Source organism: Ascidiella aspersa, chromosome 5 (assembly GCF_963924565.1).
Source record: "Ascidiella aspersa chromosome 5, kaAscAspe10.2, whole genome shotgun sequence".
Taxonomy (NCBI): domain Eukaryota; kingdom Metazoa; phylum Chordata; class Ascidiacea; order Phlebobranchia; family Ascidiidae; genus Ascidiella; species Ascidiella aspersa.
This window is the reverse complement of record NC_139451.1, coordinates 29,825,284-29,844,392: the sequence shown is the minus strand read 5'-3', so window position 1 is coordinate 29,844,392 and position 19,109 is coordinate 29,825,284. Positions and strand designations below refer to the sequence as shown.

The 19,109-nt window shown below is 35.0% G+C and overlaps 1 protein-coding gene across 2 annotated transcripts; it reads right to left on the bottom strand.

The window, feature by feature from the left end:
• Positions 1 to 4,710: 4,710 nt before the first annotated feature.
• Positions 4,711 to 16,939, bottom strand: LOC146146284 (kelch-like protein 7). Of its 2 annotated transcripts, XM_083390257.1 has the most exons (12): positions 16,829 to 16,939; positions 14,401 to 14,524; positions 14,119 to 14,269; positions 13,749 to 13,966; positions 11,606 to 11,752; positions 10,705 to 10,792; positions 9,586 to 9,695; positions 8,760 to 8,937; positions 8,165 to 8,305; positions 7,624 to 7,785; positions 5,975 to 6,116; positions 4,711 to 5,538 (listed from the first exon to the last, which is right to left on the bottom strand). In XM_083390257.1, exons 1-12 carry the CDS (start codon positions 16,891 to 16,893, stop codon positions 5,436 to 5,438), a joined length of 1,629 nt encoding a protein of 542 aa, XP_083246383.1. In that variant the 5' UTR covers positions 16,894 to 16,939; the 3' UTR covers positions 4,711 to 5,435. The 2 variants fall into 2 exon arrangements, with proteins under 2 accessions (XP_083246383.1, XP_083246384.1); XM_083390258.1 differs by lacking the exon at positions 11,606 to 11,752.
• Positions 16,940 to 19,109: the final 2,170 nt, after the last annotated feature.

Below are 19,109 nucleotides of genomic sequence, written 5' to 3'. Positions count from 1 at the left end.
AAAATGTTTGTGTTAAATTGTGATAGTAAACAGGCATGAACTGCAGGTTAAATGCTTGACAATCAACCTAGTCGCGTCGCCAGGAAAACCAAAAATACATAACACAGACTAGAAATTTAATTTGTTAAGTGCTTGAAAAAACAATCGCCCTGTTTTTATATATTCATTTTAACTTTTTTTCTAAGTCAAATACCCCGCTTTGCAAGTTAAAATTGCAAAAACACCGCACATGCCAGTCTCGAAACGCAAAACAAGCTCTGTTATTTGTCCACCAGTTTACATGGCAGCGCAGACTGCTGCTTCTTCGCTATGGACAAGATACCTGGCTGCTGGATGCTACTTATAAAACATCGGTGCCCTACCTTTGTTTTTCTTATGTGTAAAAAACAATTGGTTATCCGGTAGTGGCAAGTTTTATCACACAAGATGAATGCAGGTAGATATTGAAGAAGCACTGAAAATTTTGAAAACATGGAACCCTAATTGGAATCCATCTTGTTTTATGACGGACAAACGTGATGCTGAGATAATTAAAAGTACTTTTTCAGGTAATTGAAATTAAATGAAGTAAAGAAAGCACAATGATATGTTGTAACCTAATAAATTTAACAAAGGTTTTGCAGTTCTGTGCCTGACGTATGATTAAGGCAAATTTACATATTAATATTTAATTTTTGTGCAGATTGCAGGGTATTGATTTGTGACTTTCATAGAAAGCAGGCATGTGAAAGATGGGTTAAAAACGACAGAAAATAATGTTGAAATACCCCGATTTGTAAGTTAAAATTGCAAAAACACCGCACATGCCCGTCTCAAAACGCAAAACAAGCTCTGTTATTTGTCCACCAGTTTGCATGGCAGCGCAGACTGCTGCTTCTTCGTTATGGACAGGATATCTGACTGCTGTAGCAAATTTTATCACACAAAATAAAAGGCAGGTAGATATTGAAGAAGCACTGGAAATTTTGAAAGCATGGTACCCTAATTGGAATCCATCTTGTTTCGTGACGGACAAACGTGATGCTGAGATAAAGCAATTAAAAGTACTTTTTCAGGTAATTGAAATTAAATGAAGTAAAGAAAACATAATGATATGTTGTAACCTAATAAATGTATAATAAAGGTTTTGCAGTTCTGTACCTGATGTATGATTAAGGCAAATTCACATATTAATATTTAATTTTTGTGCAGATTGCAGGGTATTGATTTGTGACTTCCATAGAGAGCAGGCTTGTGAAAGATGGGTGAAAACGACGTTGGAGAGGCAAACGATAAACTTCTACAGCTCAGAGCTGTAGCTCAGCCGGAAAACCAAAGTGGCTGTTATTGCATTGCAGAACTGAAGGTCAAATGACATTTGGAAAAATAATAACAAGTTTCAAAAATATTTTAAGAACATGTGGCTAAGAGAAAGAGGTTAAACTCTTTCAATAAAGTTGTTCCACAATTTCAAAAAATTAAAAAGTGATGGTTTTTTTAACGAGGGGTGTCACCTTTATCGAGCGGATAGAGTAAAAACATCGATTAGAACCAACAATGGAGTTGAAAGGCAGAACAGACTGCTAAAAGATATCAGGATTAGTGACTATTTTCCTAAAAGAACATCTTTCCGAAGCAAAACAAAGGTAACTATATATAAATGATAGTAGTATACATGAAAATATCACAGATAAACATTAGGCAAAAGTCCTATAACTCCGGAAACAACATCTCTACAATGACGCTTAAGTACAGAAAAGAGTAGCTGAAAAAATGGCAATGGGCTAGCTTGCAGTTTATCGATGAGAGAGCTGTAGTTACGAGTAAGAAAAGAAGGTGTCGGCTCTTAAGGACGAGGGCCGACCGCTGCCTAAGTCGCTTACACGTCTCTTGTCATGACCGATTCCAAAGGAGCAGGCCGCTAAAATACCTGGCTTTTACTTCTGAACTCTAGACAAAGTCACTTCACTCAGTAGATATTGCCCGTTGAGTATATATTCACAAATCTCAGAAACACACGATAACGTAATGCGGGGATTCAGGCCGCTTAGTCAAAAAGCGGTATATGCTAGAATAGCATTAAATAGAATGAATCGCCGAACGCCAAGAGCACTCGCATCAGCGCTACTATAGACACCAGTCACGTGCCTAGGGACGTCAAATTAAGCATTGCAGTGGAATAAAGCTTGATAAAAAGCTACACGCAGTACATTTTGTGTATGGTTTTAACACTATTCTAGTTAAGTAATTTCGGAAGACATGTTATACAAAATATATGCAACACAATCAATTTAAGTATAAAATGTTAAAATATTTATCCAAGACTATTTATAAATACGTCGAGGTTTAAATATATTTTTCTTAAACAATATGTTTATGGAAAAAAAAAAACATTTTTTTAAACAATACGAGAATTACTTGCTCGTGTCCTATTTTTTTAAGCAAGGTACAAATGTTAGCAAAACGCCCAAAAAAATGTTTTGCGCCTATATTGGCAGCATATTGGCAAGATTAGATAACTGATGATAAAATATTTTAAATAATTCCTGATCAACAAATGTTGCTATTGTTTTATTAAACGGCTTTGCAGCAAGAATGCCATTGCACTATAGACAAAATAAATGCCATTTGGATGCAACATATTAAAATCTAGGGCGCTTAAATATAATAACACTTGACCTACCTTCACCCAAACGCTAACCCCTACCCTAACTCAAATATTGTGCGATGCACCAAGTAGTGGCAAACGCTAACTTCAAGACCAGAAATCAAAATAGTATAGACAACAACAAAAACTAGGCATCAGGTAAAATAATGTAAATAGCAATACTTGACCCAATCGCTAACTCGCACCTTAACCCAAATATTTAGATTCTAGACCAGCGTCAATTTATTTTCTTGATTGTCACAATCATCAACTAGTTTCAGTTCCAGCTTCTAAAATATGAAAAACAAATCTTGAGCTTCAAACTTGCGCATAACCGACTTTTGTCTTCGCTAAACAATTCATTAAAATATAGAAATGCTGATGAACATTTCATTGAACTCTTATTGGACGAGAAGACAATAGCATTTTCTCATTGGTCCGTTCAAAATTTTACGCTGACGTCACGCATGATTGCTGCTTTTACCAATATCCAACAACATTTTAAAATAAAAACCGCTGAATTTTTCCATTTAGTTTGTGATACCAACTTGACTATTTATATTATTTTTCATCAAGCAAACGACTATCGTATTTAACGTAAAACATCAAAGCCGTTCAACCGGCTCAAAATAAAATGTTATAAGCGAAAAAAACAGGAAATATTTTAAAATATTCATCATTTAGTGTGGGTCTGTTTCCTTAAAAAAAGAAAATGCGAAACTTGGTTTACAGATAAGAAAATAAATATATGTTATTATAAAATGTAAACTGTAGATTTTGCAAAAACCGTGTTGTTTTGTTTGGAAGCCTTTCGTGGTGGAGTTTTATGTTTTAAAAAACTAATTTTTGTATGATTGAAATTTTGTGTCAAGTGCTTTCTGGTGAATGCAACAATAAATCAAGCCATACTCGAAGGGCGTTGGTATATAGTGAAAAGAGAATATATTTTACGCTGTTTCGGCAATAATTAACCCTGAATAAAGGCCATTTTAAGGCGTAAAACTCGACTTTAACTAGACTAACGTCTCTGTTGTTGGGCCGTTAGCATAATCAGTCAGCTGCTAACAACGTTGGTAACAATGTTTGTTACAATTGTTTTGTTTATAAATACTACTATTTTGGGTGCTTGTGGCTCTTAGTGACCCATTAAGACTCTAGGGAAAATATTTCCAAAGCAAATAAATACCCTAAAAATATAAAAGCCATAATATTTGATAAAATCTTTTTAATACCTAGCGCTACGCATTGACCCATACATCGCCTTTTTTCGCTGCTATTTTTGTTCTTTTTTTTCCTTTCTTTTTTACGTTTTATCGCTTTTATCTTCACTTGATTTTTACACTGATGATGGCATGAGTTATTGCTGAAACGTCTGTAAATTGCGAAATGTCGCTTTTATCATAATATTATGGCTCTTATATTTTTATTGAAGTTACTAAAAAAACCCGTGTATTGTGTTCCAAAATAAATACCCATTTTACCAATAACATCTAAAAATGACAATTATCGACTATGAGAATTTCGTGACGGTTATTCGAACATAAATGTTAAGGGCTCTGGAACGAAAACTCGGCAACTGGGGGCTGTGCTGTTTCTCGGCAAGTCACGTCGATCATTCATCATTGCACGGCCGGTCCATGGTTGAAAATAAGCGGCAAGTAAGCACTGGTAAAATGACGAGCACGAAATCAGCTTGTTTGCTAAACTCGTTCAGCGTTTTTTTTTACAAAACTAAATCCAAAGTTTTAGGCGATTTTGTAAAACAATTGCATAAAAGTGGTTGTTATGGCACGGCAGGTGAATCCACCGGATTAGTTAACATAAAAAAAGAAGTTCAAATTCACTTATTTTGGCTGAAAGTAGAATGATTTTCACACGCGAAAGTATGAAAATTTTCAAAGATTACGTGACAAAGTAACAACGTCTTAACAAAGCCTCAAAAACCTGCTATTCTCTGTCGATTCATCAATTGCGCAAATATAAAACTTGAATGATTAACCACTGTGCTTCGATTAGGTGACAATTTCGAGGAAGTTCATAACTATTGTACAAACGTTTTGATTTCGTCGGTTAGAGTATTTTGATGTCCTGAATAAAACCATATCTATTTGTCTGTTAAAATTGTCAAAAAAATAATGTGGCACAAGCACAAAAAACACGTTTACCAGACGGTCAATTCGAGAAAGTATCATTGGAAGCCAAAAATACTAAAATGAGATACGCGCAAATAAAGCTAGGGTGTTTTGCAATTACATAAGAAAAAATTAGACAAGAAAATTTTCAGGCATGACCTCGTAAAAGAGTATAATATATTTTACGCTGTTTCGGCAATAATTCTTTGACCGTAAGGCCGTCCGGCTTTGTTTCACGTTGAGTGGTTTGGGATAAGTAGAGGTGGGCAGCAACTCACTTTAGTTACAACTGTTTGAATATTGACACGCATGAAAAACAAGCTTACTTTTGCAGTGATAAAATAGTCCTCGACTAACTTTAAAATTGCATCGACAAAAACAAAACAAACTTAGCTTAAAAATTAGATGAATAAAACATAAACTGATAAGATAGCAAGTTTCAAACGAGAAAAAAACAAAAACTTTGTTTAAGACCTAATCAATATAGCACGATTAGAAAATCCAAGCAATACAAGAGTGTATAAGTGGCATCCACTTTTTTCAGGTTAGGCATTATCTGGCTGGCAAAATACGAGTGAATTAATGTTGGCAACAGCTTGGCTCCACTGGACAGTGGATGCTAAAGAACTTCGTGGAATTGAATAAACACATAAACGCAATAAAAAGGCTCTGTGGCACTAAACTGCAACAAAACAACCGAAGGTGGCATTTTCAGTGCGGAAACTAACGGTCCACCTGTTTTCTTGCGGGTCGTAAAATTCAATTGAATTCTCGCCGTGTCTGTGATAACAAGATGTAAAACAACGATATTAACAATTTGTAAAACCGAAAAAAAAAATTTAACTATTTTTTACCGACAAATATGGTTTAGCTATATATAGTAAGCATTAATGCCAGGAACAATTGTTTAAATATATCTACGAAAAACAAATACGAAGAAAACATATGTCCATTTGTGATTGCAGCCAAATACAAATAAGAAACCGTTTAACTATTACCAAACCTTACCCCCGGATTGTAATTAGCAACTAGTAAATTTTTTTTTTTCTTGAAACTTTATTTTTTTTTGGGGGGGGGGGTTAATTGCAAATATGTCTGCGTCTCGGGCGTATAGCTACTTTGCTCGCTAAATTTTAAAGCTAACCGTTTTTTATTGATATTCGTATGTTTTTCATTCATGGTGGTTGGAGAATATTTTTCTAATCGGAATTCTCACCCGCAAATAACATAGAGCTTTCCTTGCAACACACAAGTTGCATGGCAGCACCGTCCAAAGTTGGTGGGTCGAACTTGGGTCCACGAGTTGCTTCTGGGGTCGTATCGTTCTACTGTGGAAAGTTTTATTGAGCAACTGGAATCTAAACAAAAACATAATTTGGTGAAGACCGAAATATATTTGAATCTACCACAGATGACTACGTGTCACCTACAGGAAGAAATTTCAAAACACACTTTTGGAAAACAATATTCCAGTAAAATTTCGTGATGAAATAGATGCTTTTAAAAAGTTAATGGGTATGAAAATGTTAATTTTTCGGCCATAGGCAAAATATGCTATTTGTAGGACATTTAATTGCATTTTACTGCTTTGATTGTTATCTTTGGGAAAAAACAACAAAGTAACAGAACAGCAGTTTAAGTTGCACACACAGCAAGATGCAGCAGGCAACGGTGCCACGGTTGTTTCTTGACTTTCTCCCCTCTGATACTGTTTAGCTCAGTTGATAGGGCAACGGTTCTGGTATAGCTGAGGTCGTGAGTTCGAATCTCACCGCGTGCTATTTTTTAGCAGCCGATGAATTGCAACTAACGACTTAACAGATGACTCATCTTTTACAAGTTAGAAATAAAAATCCGATTGAATTACAACTGAAACTAAAAAACATGGTATTGGTGCTTTTGCAACTAGTGTTGGACATTAATGGTGTTCAACTGTATTTTGGTTGTTAAACTGGGGTCGCACCCCTAGGAAGGCGTGTTGTTGAGTGATCAAGCCATCAAGGGGTTGCAAAAGTAAGGGGCTCACTAAGAAAACTAATTGTGGCGAACACAATGATGTGCCGGTTATTTTGGGAATATACTTCATTGTTTTTTAGCCGATGCCTAGAAGTGTTAACTATCAATTTCGCTTTTAGCTAGGCTTCCACAAAACCTACGTGTTTACCTCGCAACTTTTAAGGTGGAATGCCCTGCTTTAAGGCAGAAGACATTACGCCACTTGTTGAGCATTGCGACGTAACACGAACGTTTAGTAGTAAACAACTACAAGTTTAACGCAGGCAGGAAATAATGTTAAATACAACAGTTAGATACTAATTTGTGACACTAACCCTCGACCTATTTTTGTTTGTCTTTAATGTATAAATTGGAGTACTTAATACTTATCCAAATTAGGGTATTTAAAAAAAAAAGTTCGTGACAGTTACAAAATTGTTTATATGCTCATTACCCATACAGCATGTATTGAACGTGTACAGATTAGGTATGTTCGATAATTTAGGAACGGTGTGAACGATAGTACCGACACTCGTCCCTTACATGGGTGCGAAAAATGGTAAAAGCTCCAGGGCTCTCCCATATTCATATTGGGATAATTTTAATTGTGGTTTATGATCAGAATTTGCGCAAATTAAGACTAACAAATGATTTAGCTAGCAACTTTCGTTTTAAAACAATTTAGTTAGATATTTGAGGTTTGTTATACCGCGTCGTCTAGTTTTCGGGTAAACTGTAATTGAACCAAAACAAACATTTATTTTGTTTTACAAACTTTCCTCCCAAGTTTTGGACAAAAATCAATTAAGTCAGTTATTATCAACCTATCGAATGTTTAATCATGATTCATGAATGTAAAAACATAATTACCCTTGGAACCGCCAGTTGCATAAATGTTTCCTTGAAACACAGCAACTGATACACTTTGTCTAGCCTCATTCATGGGTTGAATTGCTGACCACTGATTATCGGAGAACTTCTCACATGATTTAAGGTTTGAGCCGTTCCATCCACCGATAAGAAAAAGTGAACCTTGCAAAACAAACTTACTTTTAAATAGGCGGGATAACTGTATTAAATTACGTTTGCGTCCAGTTATATGTTTCCTTTACACTTTTTTTTTTGATTTGCGCATTTGAGCACGAGTTTAACGATAACAGCAGGTGTTACGTTTTGACATAACTTTGTAAGGCGTGTTTGAAAACCCTGGTCCCTGGCCCTCATGTATACGTCGAACTGCAGACAAATAGTCCCGATTTATCCGGCAGACACAACTAAGGTGCAATGTCTCTAGTCAGTAGGCCTGGTTGTGCCCGCGATGCTGTCAAAATTGGACCTCTCAGTCTTATAGGATAGAAAGTCAGCAACACTCGCAAACAGCTGATTGCGATGCGAGGTAATTCAGCCTTACCTTCAAATTCGACCATTGCGTGGTCAAATCTCGGTTGCATTAAGTCAAGCCCCTTGCTCCAGGAATTGTTGTTGGGGTTGTAGATGTAACAAGTTGGTAGACACTTGTAGTTGTTATAACCACCGGTGATGTAAATCAAACCTGGGTCCAAAGCAAATATATTTATATTATAGGAAGCTTGAAACAGAAAAACAGACGCAACAACGAAATAGCAAACTTATGAAAAAATGGTTATTTCTATTGTTCAAATATCGTACTGGGTTCATTGTTAATACGTGTATTCCATCATATCCTGATCAAAAACTTACTTTTTGTAACAGTTTACATTTTTGAATGCACGTAAACGAGAACAAAATTTACACATTTGTCACAAAATGGCGAACGTTACAAGAAAGTGTTTACTCAGTTTGGAACTACAAACGTGTGATAATGAAATACCTATTATCTGTGGAGTGAAAATTATTCATTTTTCAAAACTTTGAAATGCTTTTGTAATACGGACGACACGAGGACAGAAAACGATAAAACTGTGTAAAACGATAAAACAGTGTAAAATTAGGTTTATCATTTTAAATTGATGATAGTTGTTTCTCACCATTTAAAAGAGCACAAGCGGCATCACATCGACCTTCTGGCATATCGGCCAAAGTGCTCCAAGTTCGATCGATGAGATCAAACATTTGGCAACTTTTATTGTTTGTACCTCTTCCAAAGACGAAAACCTTGTTCTTAAACTTCACCGCAGTCGCGCGCCAAACCGGCACGATCAGTTCCTGTAAATTAAAATAAACATTTGTCGCATTGAAATATGTTTGGACATTCTTATCGAATCAATCAACGCCTGTTCAGCAATCTAATATCGGACGAAATTACTTTGCTTTATATAGTTGGTCCTCCTGCTTGTAGAGTTCTAAAAACATACGCTCCCACCAAAAGTTAAGATTGTGTGCTAATTTTGAAGAACATAAAACAATATAAGAACAGAACAAGCTAACTATTTCAACGTAACTTACTTATTTTTGCAACAATACAATCTTAGAACAGGGCTAATTTGTAGACAAACACCAAACTAGAATAGATATTAATAAGATTTTTAAGGATGACAGGGTTGTGTTTTTTCGCAATGTGCAATTGAATTTTTAACAAATTACCAAAAACTGTCCTTATCAACACTAAGTTAATGGAAAAGCAATTTATTGAATTTTAACAGGCTTATGGAATTTTTTATTAAAATCTTTTTAGTACAATAACGCATAGCACAGTTAGTAGAGCAACAGCTGAATGGTCGAGGTCATGTGTTCGAATCTTATGGACCTCTCTGTCAGTGCCTTGCTTAAAATTCTATCCTTATTGACAAACTAGCCGTTTTCGTTAGCCAGTGCGAATTATAACACGTAGTTAATTATCCAACCACTATTTACCGGCAATTCTTCTTTTTGCTTAGTTGTAACATCAATCAGCAAACATCTTTTTTTTGAACGGCGACCCCCAATCATCAAAAACTTCGTTGATTCTTTTGAAAGTAGCATCACTGTTTAAAAATTAAACACATATATATAAACATAGAAAGATTAGCTCTAAATAAAAATGATTTTTTACTGAAATAGTTCTTCCCAGGGTTTAAACTCAATTTAACTAATTTTAAATTATTTTTAAATTATTTTTTGTTCTGGCTTTTTTGATTATCAAAGCGAAAAAAGCACATAACTATGGTGGGTGCTCAACATACTTTATGTATACAAAAAATAACTGATATGTTTAGTGCAGGGGTTGTTAAACTGGCAGGCGTGGAGGGTAGCAAAGGAGGGCAGATGCCGCAATGCGAAAACAAATTTATGTGAGAAAACTTTTAATTTTTTAAATATCAGGTTTTGCCAGCACAACATAGTTTTTAAACTATTCTTTGTCGTGACTGACATAGATTATTTTATGCCAAATCACTTTCTCAATGATAGGAATCTTGTTCCCCTTATCATATATTCAGTTGAGTGGTTTGATACTTTACTATACACACTTTACACAGTACACAGTGTTGTTAAATGGGTTTATGCAGGGGCAGACTTTAGACCACCATGTGTAAACGTTTTTTACATTTTAGTATGTTCTTGACAGTTCAAGGTAATTCTTTCATCCCTAAAGCGCCATACACACTTTATTTGGACAACTAGATTTATAGTAGCTTTATAAAGTTAGATTAGAAATAAATTTGAGCAGGTCAGTTCTTCCGAATCACATTGAAATCAGAAATACTAGATTCTTGAAAAACAGAATATAAACTAGAACTGGGGTCGGCAATCCCTGGCATGCGTGCCACAAGTAGCACGCAAGTGATTTTTCAGGGCCCAGAACCACTGCAAAATAATAATTTATGGCGGTTTTTATGTGTTAAAACATAAAAATTAATAAAACAGGCATTTTAAATGCTGGTAAATAATAAATATTGTCGTGGTTATGAGACACTCGCAGTTTTATTATATAAATAAGTTATAAAATATAGTGTAACTGGTAATAAATATATATGCAGTAGATAATAAATTAACCTTGAGCCTTAGGTTGGGGTTTTGGGATAAATTTCCTCATTTCCTTCATCACAGCACGACAGCAAGCAACATTCTCACCAACAAGAATCTAAAGAACAAATAACAGTCATATCTTAATATCTACATGAAAACTCTTATTGCCTGAATTTTGGTATGACCCTAGATACTTTTATACCTGTCGTAATATTATACAATAGAAATTTTTCTTTAACAGTTATTAGCACATTGCAAATAATAGATTATTAGGGTTTGTGTAGCATTAAGAATCAGATTCTTAGGCTCCCTTTCTAACGTTACTTGATAATATACAATCGGAGCCTATACCGTGGTACTATAGGTACTCATCCTATACCAAGTTGCAGTATAGGTATTAGTCCCATTCATAAATATTACTTTGAAAGGTAAATTCTTTAAAAAATAGTATGTTAACAATTGTATGTAACTAAACTTCTACATGCAAAGCCAATATGGTAAGAATAATCTGGACAAAGTTGCCTTTGAATTTTTCAATATCATTATTTTTTTTCGTTTTGCCATAATATTGACGACAATTGGTACCTGATTAGACACTTTTTGTGAAAATTATTGGGTATCTGTATCGGAATAAAATGTCAAGCATCAGACATTCCTTGTTCCACCATAGCATATTTACTTCCTTTTGAGTGAAAAGCTGCTTATTTCTCTTAAAACCAGCGAAGTAGTTTGAGTTATAAGACAAGACAAAAAATATTGCAGTTGACTTTTTCAAGACTACATGATGTATGGTTTGACAAACATCATCAAACATTAAACTCATAGTGATCTATCAAATACTTAGTTGCGTTTAATATTATTAACAATTTACAGCACTTCTGTCATTTTAGGCTAGTGTGCCTGGGTCAGTCTAGTAACTTCCACCAACCTCGTCAATAACACTGGTCTGCAAGAATTCACCAGAAAGAGTTGAAAGGTCAACTTCAGAAAAGAGGTTGACAAAATGTTCCTTTCGACTGGAAAGTTTAAAGTGAACCCATTGAATGATTCCAGTGAAAACCGACTCTCCTTGTTTCTACATAATAATAAAAACACAAACTATGACAGTCGCGAACAGTATTATATTAAATGTTTTTGTGTAACAAGTAATAGGGATGTCTTGATAAAACTGAACAGACACCCAAAACCATTTCTAAAAACATCCATAGTTATCCCACATAATGGTGATTTCAGTCCCATATCGGAGACATAAGTAACCTGATATTTAAATGAAAAACTTCCAACTGGTAAGGATAATCGCATATATAAAGTATTGCTTTAATACTTGAACATATACCTGGAGTCGCGAACCTATGGCCCGCAAGCCATATATGCTCTGAGACATATGGCTCTTTTAATGAAACACAAATTTTCAGCGCTTTGCGCGAATCCTATTTGTTTTTCGAGACTGTTATCCTGTTTGAAGGAATCTTATAATATCCAAAAGGCCCTATTCTTTTAATTAGCTTTATGCATAGCATGTTCAGCCTTTTAAATGAAATGAACAGCCCTGCTCAATTTACTATTTTTTGCCAGTCGATAACTAAATGTTAAAAAACTATTATATGGCTCTCATGGAAATACAACCAAGGATAATTGGCTTATATGGCTCCCTTAGCTAAAAAGGTTCCCCACCCCTGACATATACCATCAATTACTATAGATATCTCACAAGTTGTAGTTTTTTATTAATCATTATTAAAATTAATTAATATCGTTAATTATTTTATAAATGGGAATTTATTATTAGGCACAAGATTGATAACCTATGGGTTAAATGTGATTCACTGTGGGTAAAAGCAATCAATATAACATTACCAAAAAAATATTTTAACAAATAAAACATTGCTCAAAAAGTCATGGTCTCACTCGAATCAAGTGTATCAACAAACGACTAAAGCAGAGGCGTGCAACATACGGCCCACGGGCCACAGCACGGCTTGCAAGACCTATTTACGTGGCCCGCACAGACTTCGTCAAGTAGCCCATTGTTTTTAAAAATTTTCACTGTTTAAGAAGTTATTTGTAACGGAATCATTGGCATTTTTCAATTTGTATTATGTCACACTGTCCGAACCTCCATTATTGCGTCATAGTGCACTGCCTTGTTCTGCTGGCAAAAAAAAAAGGTTAATTATGAAAGGTGGAAATGCAACAAGCAAGATGTAGTTTGCCTGCTTTGTCAAAACGTTATATCAGTAATAAAAGAGTATAACTTTTAAGGGATACTATAGTTAAAAACACTCTAATTATGTACTGCGGGTTTGACAGAATGCTGCAATTGAAAAAGTCTTTGAGCAAACAACAAGATGTATTTCATTGTTATAAGAAAGACGTTGAGCTTGTTACAAAACTGGGCTTTAAGTTATCGAAAGCAAGTGCCGAAAAAGCCTGTTCAAGACAAAATTCAGGAATCAGCTCACAGATGAGCACATGTTAAGTGAACTTCGAGTTGGCACTTCTGCCAAAACTAACAAGATCTCTGGGGAGAGAAGATATCACACATCTCATTAATCGCCTAATGAGTAACTTGATTCTACACGGTTTTCCAATAAAAAATTAGTTTAAAAAATGTATCTGTTGTTCGATTGTCCGGACTGCACCACCATCATAATTATACATTATAGCCCACTGCTATAAACAGTTGCACGCCCCTGGACTAAACCATTACACTTGAAGATCATTTCACATTGGGGTAGCCTGATAATTGACAAACCAGGATCACACAATTTTAAGATCATAAAGTAACTACACTAAATTTTCTCTTTTCGTTAAACAAAAGCCTAGTTAGTTAATGAAATGTAATGTGTAACATATTTAATAATATTTAATCATCAATTTACATTTTTAACTCCAGGGCACCTTCATATTTGATTTGAATGTTAGAATAATGCTACTTTAAAAAGTCGTTTTTTTTAAGTCTGAAATATTTATTAAAACACCTTCTTAAGGGAGTAATTATCTGGTTTCAACTCCTATTTGAACCAAAACTAGGTTAAATTTTAGAAAATAAAAAGTGATATTTAAGTTACCTTAGCATTTTGATAACTGATTATTTCAGACATAGAGTCAAAATCCAGTTGTTTAAAATCATTTTGCTGCACAACTGCTTTAAAGTTGTCAAGTATCACTTGTTTTGCTCTTTCCTCAATTTCTGTGAGGTTGTATCGTTGAGCATAAGCCAGGATTTCCATGCAATTATTGGCATCAACCATTTGCAAGATGTACTTGGCGCATTTCGATTTAAGAACTATAAAAACAATGAGGTGTTTAAACTTTTTAATTGAGTAAACAGTTGAAATTGTTAAACCAGACATTACATGCTGGAATTCAAACTATGCTGTGCATTTATTCACTTTTTGTTAGGTAAAGGAAATTATAAATTAAAAAAGATATAAATACATCCTATCTGTGTGTAGTCAGCATCCTCATGCAATTCCAATGCATTCTCATTTGTAATGTGCACATCATTAGTGTAAATGCAATTCAAAAGTCTCTTCAGTTGTTTATTTGTCATTTTAATATTGATCACAGCATCATTTTTTTCTTTCAACTAAACAGTAACATGTGATAACATAATGTAAAATATAATATCATTTTTCAGTTGTGCAAGAAATGACACATAACATACAAAGCATTACATAGTTGACCAACATGCATTTTTATATTTCTATATTAACTCACCTCGGTTCTAAAGAGATTTCTAAAGAATCCTGACGTAAGACCAAGCACAACTTTATGAACCACAAAACATTTGGTTTCAGCCTTGAGCGTTGCATCACAAAATTGCTTTTCACACTTGCGATCACTAAAAATAAAAATAGTTATTCAGGGCACCTACCAAACAAATGGTTCTGCATTTTTTCACTTTTATAGCAAGGCCCTTATGATAGCCAAAAGAGGTGAGAAATTGAAATTTCTCACATATAAAAGTTTTAAATGACTGGAAAACATTTTAGTAGAATAAGTCATTCTGTTTTTAACTTTACATTTGGCTTAGATTGAGGCAAATCGCTAAAAGTTTGTTTTCTAAAGTTTTGCCAAGTATTTAAGACTTTAAGTTTAGAATACAGGGTTGGGCTTAACCACTCACCCGCTCGCCAATGTGAGTGCAAATCGCCCTCACGAGTGCTGATTGACAAAACCCACTCGCTCGACTGGGGAGTGGCTTCGGCGAGAAATTTTTATTAGTTGGTGTAGGACACTTGTGTTAAGCACCACTACTAAGCGAAATATTACTTAGCGCCAGTTATTTCCTTAAACACTAAGGCACAAATACATTCAACACTACGTAAACAATAAGGTTAATCGAAGTCACGTTCGAATGTCGAGACTCTTTGTCCCGTTATATGATCGTAATAAAGACTGTTGGTCCCATTTTTTAAAATCGTTTACCGGCAAAAAATCAAAGACGTCATTGCTGCAGTGGTAAATAGTTATTATCTTATGAGGTTTATTGTTTAACTTAAACGTTGTTAATTTTTTAATGCTTAACCCGGTCGTTGACACCTTTGGAAAAGTTTACTGGACTTGCGATGTACCCAGCAATAAGATTTTAATTTTCTGTATATACTGAACTGTTTGTATAACAAAATTATAAGCAATTGCTGCAGTTTTTGGTAACAAGTTCGAATGCAAATGTCTTATAACAATATTTGTAAGCAATGTTTTTTACAATTTTTTGAGGGACCAAAACGCAAATTGCTTTATGGTTCAGTAATTTTTTGTTCATCCATGCATGGAAATATAAACGACCAGACTTTTATATAAACTATTGTTTACATATAGAAACCACAAGACAGGTTAACGATAGCCCAAGAAAATGACCGTGCTAGGACGTAAATTGCCAGACGGCGTGTTAACAAATTTGGTGAGTGTTATTTCGTCCGGGCGAGTGCTGATTGATAGCCGCTCGCCCAGGCTGGCGAGTGTAAATTTTTGCTTAGGAACAACCCTGGATTCCTGGAATATAAACCCATAAAACAAATGTCAACACATTTGAACCCTAAACCTGCCTTTATTTCAGTTAGGAAAGACAAAATGGTTGTCATAATGCATCTTGAAGTAGAAGGTGGCTATTGCGCTTTCTATATGCCTAAATAGCAAGTGGGTACAATTGTCTGCTCCTTACGTAAAACATTTCCTATGCTTGCTTAAAATATGTTACCGTTTAAGTGGTACACGTTCTTCTGATTACATTTTTAGAGGAAAACAAATGTTGATCAATTACCATGGGATGTGCCAACTGTTTAGTACAGGGATGTCCAACCTGCGGGCCGCGGGCCGCATTGCAGCCCATCCCTTATTGACACTTTCAGTAGCCTTCAATTGTTTCGACTATCATCAAAACGTGCAAAACTTGCAGTGTTTGATGTAGGCCTAATCTTATATTTTATCTGAGACTATAATCAAGTCTAATGACGCATTTAACATTTATCGAACACTTGGTGCACACAAAATTGCTAAGCAAGATGTGTGTTTTCCTAAATGTGTATTTTTCCGGACCGTTTTAAGGAATGTATCATCCCAAAGATGTAAAAACATAAATTTACATGCTTCGCCATAATAAAAATAATAAATAAGGTCAAGAATATTTGCGCATGAGTTCACTCTTGAAGAGCGGGTGTTTATAAGTTAGGTTATTTTATGACGTCACCTCTTTAATTTGAGAGGTTTTGCGGCCCATCGAAATTTTTAAAGTGGCAATGCGGCCCATTCTGCTAAACGGTTGGACATCCCTGGTTTAATACCAGGGATACTGATTTTCATATTTTCACAGCTTAAAAAATCATCCATTGCAAAGAGGAAACTGACATTGAATTTGATTTCATACAACTCAGCTAAGGCACTCTTAAATGTATCATGACATCAAAAGCATTAAATGGATATATTATACCGGATATCTTTGTATGACAACTTATTTCTAAAAAGTATGCATATTAATTAACGGAGACAAATTTGTCAGTAGAAATATAGTTTTATTTATTTAATTCTGAAAGTAATACAATACCAAAATTTAATATTGTCTTTGATTATTACCAAATAATACAGTGTTATGCAAAATATCTTGCCATTATAGAATATTCTTTCCAGATGTCACAATAATAGCTACCGGTTAAGCAGTTCCAATATATCATATTTTTCTTGAAATGTGGTCAAACCATCTGCTGTTGTCATGTTGAAGTGTGAAAGACTTAACAGGACAGTGGTACTTTAATTATATGACTGCAAGATAACACCATGTTGTAGTATTTACCATTCATTAAATATCAAAACATTAAATATCCAGCTTACAGTTAACTGAAAGCTATTTAAACTCTAAAGACATCATATGACAAAAACTGCGGGCTTTTTTGTTCGGAAAACAAAAGTATTGTCAGCAACCCATTAGCTGTGTAGGGACGAAACGCTAACAAAGATACGGATATTTTTAAAGTTTAATTTCTGTTTGTTGTTTTGCTATGGGTAAGGCGAATATTTTTCAATCAAAAAATGATAAATTTTAACTGAAAAAAATTGAAATTTTGACAAATTTTAAACAGAATGCTGGTAGTAAATATAGCCCAAGGCAAAATGCAGAAATGCAAGTATATCGCCTGTTTAGGCTTTTTGCGCCTCGCACTGCCGTACAAAAAACTGATATTTTTTTTGTTCAATTTTTTTCGACAACTATATTTATATATATATATTTTGATCTTTTAGAAACACTGCAATTTAAACAACATATTGTTGTCTGAAGTACTGCATTAGTGTCTGGGCATCGTTAACCCATGTTTTTGATGTTTTGCTGACTACCGGATGAATGCAAAAGGCTTGAAAGACTTAGACCAGGAGTTCCCAACCTTTTTACGATCTCGTACCACTTGGACGCTCTGTACTGCCTCACGTACCACTTCTTGCAGAACAACTAATCTGATTGAACCATATTTTTATCTTACAACTAGCATTTTGTAGATTAAGCTATAAAACAGTAGTTGGTATCTATCAAGAACAATCATTTGACAAAACTAACGCCCACTGTCCTACAGCGTTGTACGGCTTTTTAAAGCAACTCAGCTTCGAGTTGACAATTGAGATGACCTTTATTTTGAAAACTGCAATAGTACGAAACAACAGGGATAGTTACGTACAATGAATAGGCTTTGGGAGATTTTTTTGCAATTAGATGAACAAAATACAAAGTTGTGTTGTGCAAGCAGGTTTTTGTGAAAAAAGGAAACTACTCCACTAGTGGTATGCGTACCACAGGTTGGGAACCCCTGACTTAGACAAACAACTACGAAAATGCCATAGAAAAACAAGACAATGTTATTTAAAAAAATGTTGTGTAAATAGTTGGAATACAACATCAAAATAATTGTGAAAAAATAACAAAGACCTAGCATCCAGTCTGGAGAGTATGGCAGATTTTGACGAGATCTCGCGTGTGCACAGCCAAAAAAATATGGGTGGCCGGGTGCAACAAAGTTAAAAAAGTGCGCCTCCAGCACTGCTGGAAAGTATGGCAGATCTCGCAGGTGCACAGCCGAAAAAATACGGGCGACCGGGTGCAACAAAAGCCAAAAAAGATTTTCCCGATGCATTCTGTATTGCATAGATTGCACTGTAAACGTATTCTGCACAAGCGTTTTACATATTTCGGGTGCAGTTCAGATTTTTTCGGGGTGCACTTTAAAAAGGTTGAAAAAATCTTGCGGGTGCACATTATGATTTTCCCGATGCATTCGGTATTGCACAGATTGCACTGTAAACATATTCCGCACAAGTGTTTTACATATTTTTTCGGGGTGCACTTGCCATACTTTCCACAGTGTCCCTCGGGTGCACTTTATGATTTTCCAGATGCATTCTATTGCATAGATTGCACTGTAAACGTATGCCGCACAAGTGTTTCACGCATTTGGGGTGTAGTTCAAATTTTTCAGGGTGTACTTTTGAAAGGTTAAAAAAATCGCGGGTGCACTTGCCATACTTTCCACAATGGCCTAGCATATCATTGAATTGGGATAATTATTGCACATCACAAGCGAGTAAATACAGCAAATATTGTTCAATACATTGGTCCAAATCAGAGATACAAAACTGTATAAAAGCCCAAACAAAGTTTGTGCTGAAATTAATGCGATAAACTAGGCCTGCTTGCTTAGTTAATTCTTCTGGCTCGCTTATATCGTATATCACCTTAGTGAAGATTAAATACACTTAAAATGTCATTAAATGTAATTCAAAACTGTTTTCAGCGCTGGTCTAGAATCCGGGGCTCTTTCACTATTGTACGTAAAAATTAATAAAAAAAAAATTTGGCGCTGGTCTAGAATCCTACCACAGTTATGAAATCAACGCACAAAATTGAGTTAGGTTGCGGGTTAGCGTTTGGGTGTGGGTGGGTCAAG

Excerpts from the sequence above, each read along its gene's own strand:
- LOC146146284 (XM_083390257.1), bottom strand. The coding sequence starts at position 16,893 with ATGACAACAGCAGATGGTTTGACCACATTTCAAGAAAAATATGATATA. Across the intron at positions 7,786-8,164 it reads CGCAATGGTCGAATTTGAAG|GTTCACTTTTTCTTATCGGT; the intron begins GTAAGGCTGAAT and ends TTGTTTTGCAAG. Across the intron at positions 6,117-7,623 it reads TGCAACTGGCGGTTCCAAGG|ATTCCAGTTGCTCAATAAAA; the intron begins GTAATTATGTTT and ends GTTTTTGTTTAG.